General features: G+C 35.6%; 3 protein-coding genes and 1 pseudogene across 3 annotated transcripts; 2 read left to right on the plus strand and 2 right to left on the minus strand.

Annotated features, from left to right (window-relative positions):
* Window positions 1–1,393: 1,393 nt before the first annotated feature.
* Window positions 1,394–1,998, minus strand: LOC110033532. The gene has a single exon (XM_020737548.1). The coding sequence runs from the start codon at window positions 1,969–1,971 to the stop codon at window positions 1,549–1,551; it is 423 nt and encodes a 140-aa protein (XP_020593207.1). The 5' UTR covers window positions 1,972–1,998; the 3' UTR covers window positions 1,394–1,548.
* A 1,117-nt stretch (window positions 1,999–3,115) lies between these two features.
* Window positions 3,116–3,643, plus strand: LOC110033527. Its single transcript, XM_020737544.1, has one exon. It carries the CDS (start codon window positions 3,169–3,171, stop codon window positions 3,589–3,591), a length of 423 nt encoding a protein of 140 aa, XP_020593203.1. The 5' UTR covers window positions 3,116–3,168; the 3' UTR covers window positions 3,592–3,643.
* A 5,123-nt stretch (window positions 3,644–8,766) lies between these two features.
* On the minus strand, window positions 8,767–9,315 carry LOC110033528 (annotated as a pseudogene).
* Window positions 9,316–10,002: 687 nt separating this feature from the next.
* LOC110033530 lies at window positions 10,003–10,464 on the plus strand. Its single transcript, XM_020737546.1, has one exon. It carries the CDS (start codon window positions 10,057–10,059, stop codon window positions 10,462–10,464), a length of 408 nt encoding a protein of 135 aa, XP_020593205.1. The 5' UTR covers window positions 10,003–10,056.
* The last annotated feature ends 1,355 nt before the right edge of the window (window positions 10,465–11,819 follow it).

The raw sequence follows: 11,819 nt of genomic DNA on the forward strand, positions 1-11,819 counted from the left end.
GAGTGCCTTATGAATTTTGCAAACCATTGACGGGGATCTTTCGCATGTGTTTGGGTTCTCTTCATTGAAGAAGGTGTGTAAATAGAAGCTCGAGAAAGGGGGATTGATTGTGGAGAATGTGTTGCTGCTCGCAAAGCTCTGCGACGCACAAAGGCTCTCTCAGATCCGTAATCGTATGATTATTTATAATTTGGGGAGGTTTTAGAATCTGAGGGATGGAAGGTGATGAGAGAGAGCAATCTGAGTGTGGGGGAGATTCTTGATTGTGTTGTTGAAGATGATACGGTGAGTTTTGCATTATTTATGAGTATTTTCTTAGGGGCATTTAGATACATACCACCCAATTCCTAAGTATTTATATGTCTCACCATTAAATTGTGGAATAAATAAAGTGGGCCAGTATATAAAAATTAAAAACAAATATTAATTTTGTATATTATCCAATTATATCTAATGAAATTGGCCCTTATTTATTGTATGAAGCGAAATTTTTTTCACATAAAAATTCAAATTAATAAAAAAATATATATAAGATTCAATTCATTATATGTGTTCAAATTTTGTTGTATTTTAGGTTGATTTTAGATGAGCATTATAATACTCATTCACAATTAGAAGCCGTCAATTCATGTATAGCCCGACTCGTTAAGTGGTTCGTGATCAACTCATTCGTTAAGTAAATTAGACGAGCACGAACATATTGTTTAAGCTTGAATTATAAACAAGATGTACACGAACAACCCTTCCTTTGATCTAGTTCGGCTCATTTTAATTCGAAATAAATAAATTATATATTTTACTTATATAATAATATATCATTTATTTATATCTAAGTTTAAATCATAATAGCTGATATGGTCATGTGGTTCTGTGCTTTCTATTGCATAGAATTGTTGCAAGTTCTAATCCAACATCTTATATTTATTTTTTTTAATAATTTTAAACGAGTTATTTTCGACCTGAGCGTGAGTCAAACACGAACATATTGTTCACGAACAACTTTGAACAAGCATAACACGAAACAAACCTGAACTCGCTCCAGCTCAGCTCTGTTTTAGCCCTAGAATCACAATAGATTAACATTAAAAGAAATAAATTGCAAAATTGATATCAATATGCTTTCTTTTGATTGCTTATATATCCCTGAAACACTAACCAGAGAAAGAAAGTGAGGTTGAAGAAGATACAATTGGGAAAGATCTACCTTCAGCAACACGAAGCCATGGAAGCACTGGTTCACATCTGCAGAGATGACAACAACACCATTGGCCCCCATGACAAACTCCTCAAGCAAAGCTCCATCCCCTGAGTTCATGGCGGAAACAAAGAAACATGCGCATTGTTTCTAATTAAGAATTCAAGAAAGCCGGGAAGAAAAACGATAGAGTTAATGTGCAGCAAGAAAGATAAATTTTCATTAAAAAACACAACATTACAATAAGATAAATTTTCAGAATACATCATAAACTAAAACTACAATAACGAAGCAACATCATCTTCTAACTAGTCTATCGCTCCATCAAATTGATTTCTGCTCTTCATCTTCTCTTACATCTCAAAAGCAGAGGCTTCGAAGCTGTCGGAGAGTCCGGTACCAGTCTTGAATGTCAGCTTCTCAGAAGTGGGCTTCTCGAAATAAACTTCGACAACAGAAAGCCATAGCAGCAGCTCCTTCGTCTTCACGCCGGTCATCTTCTTCAGCTTGTACTTCTCCACGAAGGCCGTCACCTCCGGTGCATATGACACAGCCCTCTTTATTTGCTTAAAAACGTGATCTTTCTTCTTCTTTTGTATCAGCCATATGAAGCCGGCTTCGCGATTGTAGCCGAATTCCTCAATGTCTTCTAGGGGAAAGAGACCTTTGGGGAGGCAGAGCTGTTCTAGCAGTTCGATGGACTTCTTCTTGCAGAGTTCGTCTCCTCTGTAAATCTCAGCACCTTCGCGGTGGTTTTGGATTGTCTGAGATGCCATTGTTGGAATTAGAAAGTAGAAGACGCAGAGGAAATTAAGTGAGAATAGATAGGAAGCAGAGATGAGAGGGGAGGAAAGGCTGAGATTCGTATTTATAAGAGCCTTTGTGCTTGCTGAGAAAGAAGGCTGTTGACACCTTGGTGTTGAAGACCATTTCCGAACGTTTAGGAAAGAAGAAAGTCAACAGCGGCGGTAATTCTTAATATGATCCTTAAATAATGGTTTTTTTTTTCTTATATATAGTTTTCTAATTCATTCTTTTGACCGCCTCTTTCATGTCTACAAGTCCCGACGGCTAACAACCAGGATCACATCATCAACGGATGACATGGGTCCGGATGGAATATACTATCGACTAAAAGAGGTCGTATGACAACGAGTTAAGTGAAATGTTGTGACGGTCATTTTGAGTAATAAATTGTGGAATGCGATAAATTCGGATTTTAAAGATTTCGTTTGTAAATCCTGAATTTATTAAATCCAATAAAACGATGGATTTAACTTTCCACGCTTCGGATTTAAGGCAAAACCCAATAATGACCGTGGCGATAAGCTACTACAATGTATTTCTTCCCCAAACAACTAGTTTCTCTTCCTCTTTGTTGCCACACAAGTTCATTGAATTTACATTTAAAAAAAAAAAAAGTAATGGATGGAAGCTATTATATGAGTCTCGACCATTCCTCATGCGCCAAAAATTCAAGTATTACACAGTACATTTGAGAGGAATCTAACCCCAGATCAGAAAAGATTTACTACTGACAAGCGTATGACTGGACAGCTGATCTGATATGTGGCGCAAGTTTCATGAAATTTACATGATTTAATAAATTCACTGCCAAATAAATTTTCAAATTTAACAAATATTTACATAAACTCGAATATATGAGATTTACTGAATCAAATTCTAATAAGTTATATATCTATTTCATAAATAATGCAGAATTTGACCCATTCCATATCCAACCAAATTATCTCAGACGGCGCCGACAAACGCTTGCTTTCAACGTGTTGACTACGCTGACATTTGATTTCCTAAGTTAGAAACTTCTTCCCCAAAGTATGCAACGCAATAATTGATTTCCCTTTCACACTCCTCTATATGAGCAGCCTCCCACCATCATCTTCCCCCACAAGCTCTCAACTTTCAATCTTCAAAACACTGAAAACTACTCATACAACCTCTCCTCCCACCTAATGGCTTCTCCGGCCATCTCAAACCACCGCGAAGGTGCTGAGATTTACAGAGGAGATGAACTCTGCAAGAAGAAGTCCGTCGAACTGCTAGAAGAGCTCTGCCTCCCCAAAGGTCTCTTTCCTTTGGAAGACATTGAGGAGTTCGGCTACAATCGTGAAGCCGGCTTGATATGGCTTATACAGAAGAAGAAGAAAGATCACGTTTTTAAGCAAATTAAGAGGTCTGTCTCTTATGCACCAGAGGTGACGGCCTTCGTGGAGAAGTATAAGTTGAAGAAGATGACCGGCGTGAAGACGAAGGAGCTTCTGCTATGGCTCTCTGTTGTTGAGGTTTACTTTGAGAAAGCTACATATGAGAAGCTGACATTCAAGACTGGTACCGGACTCTCCGACAGCTTCGAAGCTTCTGCCTTTGAGATTTAGAGAATTGAAGAGGGCATTTGCAGGCTTGTCCATGAATTTTAATTCTAATGTTGAACTTTTCTTTTCTTTTTTTCTTTTTTTCTTTTTTTTTAATTTAAGTTTGTACTTTAGTGGTTTTTTTATTACATTGAATTGCATTTTACATGGAGATAAGCCACAAATAATGGTGTGAATGGGTCAAGTAGAGCTCAAGCAACTTTTGGCATGAGTTCGAATTTGATTAATTTTATGGAGTTTAAGCTTGAGTTTAATTTACAAATTTAAGCAAGTTTTTTTTTTTATAAGAGCACAAAAGGCTCCAATTTTATTACCACAAGAAAAAAATTACAAAAATTAGGAATAGGATCCCAACCTAAACCCTATACAACTCACACAAAGAAAAGAAAAAAGGGCCCTTATCCCAAAAAAAGAAAAAAATTCACCTCACACCACACCCAAACCTCAACAAGGAACACTATTAAAATAAATCCTTAATAGTCAAAGCTAACAAATGATCAGGAAATCTAAAGAAAACTTTGGCAATCAAACAATTATACCCAAACTTAGCATTCCAATGAGCCACAAAATTTCATTTTCTTCGAACATGAGACCAAATGACATTCATACTCACAGTTAAAGCTTTAATTCTCTTCATCTGAATCAAAATACTCCAATGTGCCTCGTTAGCATACCTGCAACACTTCCAACTGATCAGAGAATCCATTTCAATAATGACAATATATATACCCAGCCTCTTAGCAACCATAAGTCCAAAGACTACCGCATCAGCTTCAGCAATTAATGGTGAGCAAGGAATAGTCACAACTGCAAACCAACAAACAATGGATCCAACAAAATCACGATAAACACCACCCACACCAGCAGCATTCGGTTTCCAACAACCATCAGTATTCATCTTGAAATAAGGAGCATTTGGTTTACACCAATTAACTCGATTAAACTGCTTAACAAAAAGATTGTGTAACACCATCTGCTGAATATAGCCAGACAACATATCCAAACCTTTACCTTTAAAATTAATATGAGTCAAACTTTTGCACAAGTAACCAAATATTAGACCCAATGTATTGCAAATATTGGGTTTGTCACTTTTAAAAATGACATTATCTCGAGTTATTCATATAAACCACAAGACCACGCAAGGACCAAAATTAAAGAACACCTTACCAATATTCTTCCATATGTTAAACAAATCAGAAATAGAATGGAAATAAAGATTAATTCTAAAATTAAGGAGTCTCTCATTAAGCATGTCCCAAATTTCAGTAATAAACCAAATTTCAGTAATAAAACTACAGTTCAGTAATAAAACTGCAGTCAACAAATATATGAGTAATAGGTTCCTCTTTTTCCTTACAAAGGATGCAACTAGAAATAAGTCTTAAACCTTTCATCTTTAGAGTTTCATCAGTAGGAATGAGGTTATTTAAGACACGTCCTATAAAGAAAGACAGACGGTTTTAACCATGGATTCCAAACCCAATCCAAATTCAAACCATTAGATATCGTAATAGCAGAAGCAAAGCTTTTGGTAATCAAATCATCTAACCTTTTTTTTATAATCACACTAGCTTTCTTATTACTAAATATAGGAATAGAGGTAATGAATTTAGCATCAATAAGATTAACGGACTGCATCAGCTTATCCCTCATCCAATTATCCTGAGACCATAAGTGATTAACCTTTTTATTAATATCAAGAGAGCCTCCATAATGATTAGTAAGAGCCCCATTACCCATCCAATCATCAAACCAAAAAGAGCATTGCCCCTTCCCGAGATCCCAACACAAGGAAGTTCCAGCTTCTTTCAAAATCTTCAACATTTCTTTCCAAATAAAAGAGTCTTTTTGTCCTAAAAGTGATAGATATATGATGTTCCTCAGCACAATATTTAACATTTTTGACCATTAATAAGTAAAGAATAGAATATCTTATTCATGATTCTATGAATCAGAGAACAGAAATTAGCAGGAAAGCCAATAGTTTTCAGAACATCCATGATAAAGTCCCAACGTATAGAGTCAAAAGCTTTCTTAATGTCAAGTTTAAATATCACATTACCACCTCTACTCTTATTATCAAAGTCCATAAGAATTTCTTGGACAGCCAGAGCATTGTCACTAATATTCCTCCCCAAAATAAAAGCAGTTAGATTATTAGAAATAATCTTCTAAAGGAAAGGATGCAGTCTGTTAACCATTATTTTGGAAATGATCTTAGAAACCACAGTATTAATACTAATAGGTCTAAACATTTCCCAAGAAGAAGCATTATTGGATTTAGGAAAGAGAACTACAATTGAAGACTTAAAATATCGAGGTAAATCAACTCCTCTGAAGAACTCCTGAATTGTCTTAACCAACTCAGGATGATTATTCTCCCAGCCATTCTTATAGAATTCAACAGTATACCCATCAGGCCCAGTCGCTTTCTCATCCTCCATAGAATCAAGTGTGCTTTTGATTTCCAAAGCACTAAAGCACTAGGTATACTATATACTAGTAAGAATCACACCAAAAGTGTCAGAAACTGTGTTATAAAAAGAAGTATCAATAGTTTGTAAAGAACTCCCATCAGATGTAAAGATGTTAGAAAAGTAATAAATGTCATCATTAATAATAGCTTGTTGTTTAGTTAAGATGCTGCCATCACTACAACAGATTGAAGTTATAAGATTGCTTCGTCTTCTGTTCTTAATACAAGCATGAAAATACACTGAATTTCTATCATCTTCCAAATAGTGAATTTTATTGGCTTTTTGAGCAAGGAAACATTCCTCCATCTAGATAGCTTTATTCAATTCCTATTGACATTGAAAGAGGACATCCCATTCTATGCATTGGTTGGCATAATCCAACTCAAGAAAATCAACTCTATTTCCAGGCTCCTCTATAACCAGGTTAATATTCCTAAACACCTCCCAATTCCAGCTTTTGAGTCTTTTGGCCAAATTCTTTTGCAACTTCCACAACTTATACCCCGCATTTCCCACAGTCGAATTTATCCAATTTTCTTAAGGAATGTTTTGTAATTGTCATGAAGAAGCCAAATATTATAAAAACATAATTGGTAAGGGATTTTTGAAAAAGAATCTCTCGTTTTCAACATATAGGAGCATGATCAGAAGCAGTGATAGTTAAATTAGTAACTTCATAACAAACCATCTTGTTAGCCCAAACAGCATTAGCTAGGTATCTGTCCAATCTTTCAAACGTACTACTTCTATGCCAAGTGAAAGGAATTCCCTTAGATCCCAAATCAAAAAGACCCACATCCGGAATAACATTGTTGAAAAAAGAGATGAGATTAGGATTAGGAGCAACTCCTCCATTCTTCTCCAAAACATAAGAAATCCGATTAAAATATCCTCTCAAATGCCAAGGCTCAGAGTTAATATGTTAGATATAATATTCCAGAGATCTAAACGAGCTTCTTTAGAACAACCAGAACAAATAATTGAAAAAAAAAAGAAAGAATCATTATTATGATGAATACGGAAATGTAAAAGCTGCTCATGATTGATAAGTATATCAATATTTATGAAGTCCTTCCAAAACAACCAAATTTTATTGCTAAGGTTGGCTAAAGTGTGAAAAGAACCAAACCTTCTCATAAACTTACATTATTCTTAACAACTATCTTCGATTCCAAGATATCAAAGAAATGCAAATTATAAATACGAATCAACATCTTTAATCTTGTAGAGGCAATAGTTTTAGCTATGCCCCTAATATTCCATATTATAGCATTAAACATCATCGACACTTGATTTTCCTCTACTGTACCTTGAGGAAGATTGAATTACCTCATCATCTTTACCTGACCTCAGAGAATTGAGAGCTTCTGGATTAATATAACCAAGCTTTTTTAAGCCTTTTAATTTCCTTTTTCTTGAAGATCTTTATATTAGCAAATCCTCTTCAAGTTCTTTTCATGTCAAATTCAAACTGTCATCTATTGCCGAGTACAATGTAACAAAGCACTATCCATCCTTAAAGGATGAACAAATATAGAATCTATTGAATATAGCACTTTTGGATGAAATAAATGAAGCTTGAGTCTTGGTAAACGATCCAAATCAGAACAATATGTGCTCCCTCAGAAGGATTAAAATTTGGTGTCCATTTCAGAAATTTCATATAATATTTGTCGATAGTAATGAATTTCCAAATAAGGAAGTGTAATCCTCCTCTTCTTGTAATTTAATCATGAGATTACGACCACAATAAGACCCAAACTCCATTTACCCACAAGCTTTAGGTCAAAAAAGAACTTTCGAATAATTTCAAATCTCGGATGCGTCAAAGCAAATTTACCAATCAAGGCAAACTTTAAGGGTTATGTAAGAATGTTGGTCTCCTATGTAAGAATGTTGGTCTCCCTTTCTTGAAAAAGTGGCCGGTTTACCGTTCTTTTTTGTTGGTTTCTTAAAGAGATTATGACGAGAATTTTCTTCCATTCGATCTTTGAATGAATTAGGAAATAGAACATTAGGTAATTCAGAAAGACAACATCCCTGTAAGAAGGCACATTCAATCGACTTGTTCAAGCCAATATAGAGCTCGGAACGAGAAGATTCGAAGAACATGCAACAACTCCAAGTCAAATCAAAGCCGAGAAAGTCTTACAGTTGATTCAGAACAATCTCTCGACAAAATCTAAGAATCGCACCAAGAAACGTCATCCCGTCCAAATTTAAGCAAGCTTATTTACTACAAAAGAGAGAAAATACTATTAATTTAAAATAGTATTATGATAAAATGATTGATACAATGAGCAACCAAGATTATAATATTAAAATTGTACTTGATATAAAATATAAAATGTTATTTTTTAAAATATTTTTAATAATCTAAATATAATGATTAAATTTATAATATTATGAATATATTTTTTATTAATATTTTTTAAACAAACAGGCTAATGAGTCGAGTTGAGGCTAGCTTGAACTCCACAAGTTAGCTCATCAAGCTCAATTAATATATTTTATATTAATATTTTATTTGTTATTCCTCCAAATTTAGACCAAATTGCATTATTAAGAATTCAAGAAAGCCGGGAGGAAAAACAATAAAGAGTTAATATATGCAGCAAGGAGGATAAATTTTCATTAAAAAGCACAACTTTACAATAAGATAGACTTTCAGAATACATCATAAACTAAAACTACAATAACAAAGCAACATCGTCTTCTAATGAGTCTATCGCTCCATCAAATTGATTTCTGCTCTTCATCTTCTCTTACAGCTCAAAAGCAGAGGCTTCGAAGCTGTCGGAGAGTCCGGTACCGGTCTTGAATGTCAGCTTCTCAGATGTGGGCTTCTCGAAATAAAATTCCACAACAGGGCGCCATCTCCTTCGTCTTCACGCCGGTCATCTTCTTCAGCTTGTACTTCTCCACGAAGGCCGTCACCTCCGGTGCATATGACACAGCCCTCTTTATTTGCTTAAAAACGTGATCTTTCTTCTTCTTTTGTATCAGCCATATGAAGCCGGCTTCGCGATTGTAGCCGAATGCCTCAATGTCTTCTAGCGGGAAGAGACCTTTGGGGAGGCAGAGCTCTTCTAGCAGTTCGATGGACTTCTTCTTGCAGAGTTCGTCTCCTTTGTAAATCTCAGCACCTTCGCGGTGGTTTTGGATGGTCTGAGATGCCATTGTTGGATTTAGAAAGCAGAAGAAGCAGAGGAGATTTAAGTGAAAATAGATAGGAAGCAGAGGAGAAAGGAAGTGATGAGAGGGGAGGAGAGGCTAAGATTGGTATTTATAAGAGCCTTTGTACTTGCTTAGAAAGAAGGCTGTTGACACTTTGGTGTTTCCGAAGTTTGAGGAAAGAAGAAAGTCAACAGCGGCGGCTATTTTTTAATATTATTGCTAAAACAGTGGCTTTTTTCATAGTTTTCGAATTCATTTTTTTATTGGACTTCTCTTCATGTCGACCAATCCACTGTAAGGAGAAAAAATTCCATTCAATCATCCGATATTGTTCGTCAGAACAACCGATTAATGATGGTCACGTCATCATATAAGTCATTGGCAAGCGATATGGCTGTCGATGCTTGGTCATTTAGACGTGCAAGTCTTCGAACAGATTATTTTTTCAACTATATGAGATTGCATGACAACGAATTAAGTGAGATGTTGACAGACCATACAGACATTTTGACTATTAAATTCTGAAATGCGATGATATCGGATTTAAAAGATTAAACTCTGACCCATTCCACATCCAACCAAGTCTATCTCAGACAGCGCCGACAAACGCTTACTCCCAACGTGTTGACTACGCTAACATTTGACTTCCTAAGCTAGAAACTTCCCCCCAAAGTCTGCCACGCAATAATTGATTACCCTTTCACACTCCCCTATATAAACAGCCTCCCACCATCATCTTCTCCACACAAAGCTCTTATCTTTCAATCTTCAAACCACTCAAAACTACTCATACAACCTCTCCTCCCACCTAATGGCTTCTCCGGCCATCTCAAACCACCGCGAAGGTGCTGAGATTTACAGAGGAGATGAACTCTGCAAGAAGAAATCCGTCGAACTTCTACAAGAGCTCTGTCTCCCCAAAGGTCTCTTTCCCCTAGAAGACATTGAGGAGTTCGGCTACAATCGTGAAGCCGGATTCATATGGCTGATACAGAAGAAGAAGAAAGATCACATTTTTAAGCAGATAAAGAGGGCCGTGTCATATGCGCCGGAGGTGACGGCCTTCGTGGAGAAGTACAAGCTGAAGAAGATGACCGGCGTGAAGACGAAGGAGCTGCTGCTATGGCTCTCTGTTGTTGAGGTTTACTTTGAGAAAGCTACATATGAGAAGCTGACATTCACGACTGGTACCGGACTCTCCGGAAGCTTCTGCTTTTGAGATTTAGAGATTGGAAGAAGAGATTTGCAGGCTTGTCCACGAATTTTAATTCTGATGTTGAACTTTTCTTCAGTTTCTTCTTCTTTTTTTTTTTTTATTTAAGTTTGAAATTTAGTTGTTTTCTATTACATTGAAATGCATTTTACTTTGAGATAAGCCACAAATAATGGTGTAAACTGGTCAAGTAGAGCTCAGACCACTTTCGGCGTGAGTTTGAATTTGATTAACTTCATGGAGTTTGAGCTTGAGTTTAACCTACAAATTTAAGCAAGCTTATTTACTACAAAAGAGAGAAATTATGATGAAATGATTAATAAATGAGCAACCAAGATTATAATATTAAAATTGTACTTGATATAAATTATAAAATTTTTTTTTTTAATTATTTTTAATATTTTAAATATAATGATTAAATTTATAATATTATGAATATATTTTATATTAATATTTTTTTAAACAAACAGGCTAATGAGTTGAGTTGAGGCTAGCTTGAACTCGACTAGTTAGCTCATCAAGCTCAATTCACAAGCCACTTGAATTGAGGCACTTATCGAGTCGAGCTCGAGCAGGCTATGAAAAGACGAATAGAAGTCATATAAACTGATAGGTTGCAAATTTGTGCAAATGGCTGCTTTGAATGCTTGATGTCTTCCTAATCAAGCGGAGAGCCAGCGGCTCTCATTTTTAATTTCAAAAAAATATTGAACTATTGATTTATCTTTTCCTTGAAATATGACTTAAAATCATTCTCAAGTTGTAGAATACCAGACCAATTGGAAGATTGCAACATCTTCTCTCTAGTGGCCCGGATTTCAGCGCAGAAGTCAAGGTTAAGAACATATGGAAGAAGTGAAGATGAGATGGTAGAATAAAGAACTGGAGCGAGATTTTGATCCACAAGCATCCAAATATTATAGGTTGGATTTGGAGTTAACTCTCCATTTTCACCTATAATTTGAGGAGCAGGTTTTAAACAAGAACCATAGAGATATCCCGCAAATCCATTTGCATTAAATAATTTAAGGATTTGAGATCGACAAAGAAGATGATTATCAGTAGAGAGTTAAATATTGATGACAGACTTCATATTTGTCATTAAAAACTTGACTTGGGATGGAAATGGTAGATTGCTCAACTGGGTGGTGGTAACAGAGGAAGTCTCAGTTGTTGAAAGTAGAGAATCGGCCATTGTAGCAAGAGAAGAGGAGAAAAAAAGGAAGAAAAAAAATTCTGAAACAACGAGAAGGCCTGCAGCATTTGGAGAAACAGAGAAAGGAGCGAATGGAACAGCAGAAAATAGTTATATATACAATATACAGTAAAATATATAATATATGGAGGCTAAAAACGTTCAT

The sequence above is a fragment of the Phalaenopsis equestris genome, unplaced genomic scaffold (genome assembly GCF_001263595.1).
Source record: "Phalaenopsis equestris unplaced genomic scaffold, ASM126359v1 Scaffold001213, whole genome shotgun sequence".
NCBI lineage: Eukaryota > Viridiplantae > Streptophyta > Magnoliopsida > Asparagales > Orchidaceae > Phalaenopsis > Phalaenopsis equestris.

Bases quoted from the DNA above. Each gene is read 5' to 3' on its own strand.
- LOC110033532 (XM_020737548.1), bottom strand. From the start codon at position 1,971: ATGGCATCTCAGACAATCCAAAACCACCGCGAAGGTGCTGAGATTTAC.
- LOC110033527 (XM_020737544.1), top strand. From the start codon at position 3,169: ATGGCTTCTCCGGCCATCTCAAACCACCGCGAAGGTGCTGAGATTTAC.
- LOC110033530 (XM_020737546.1), top strand. From the start codon at position 10,057: ATGGCTTCTCCGGCCATCTCAAACCACCGCGAAGGTGCTGAGATTTAC.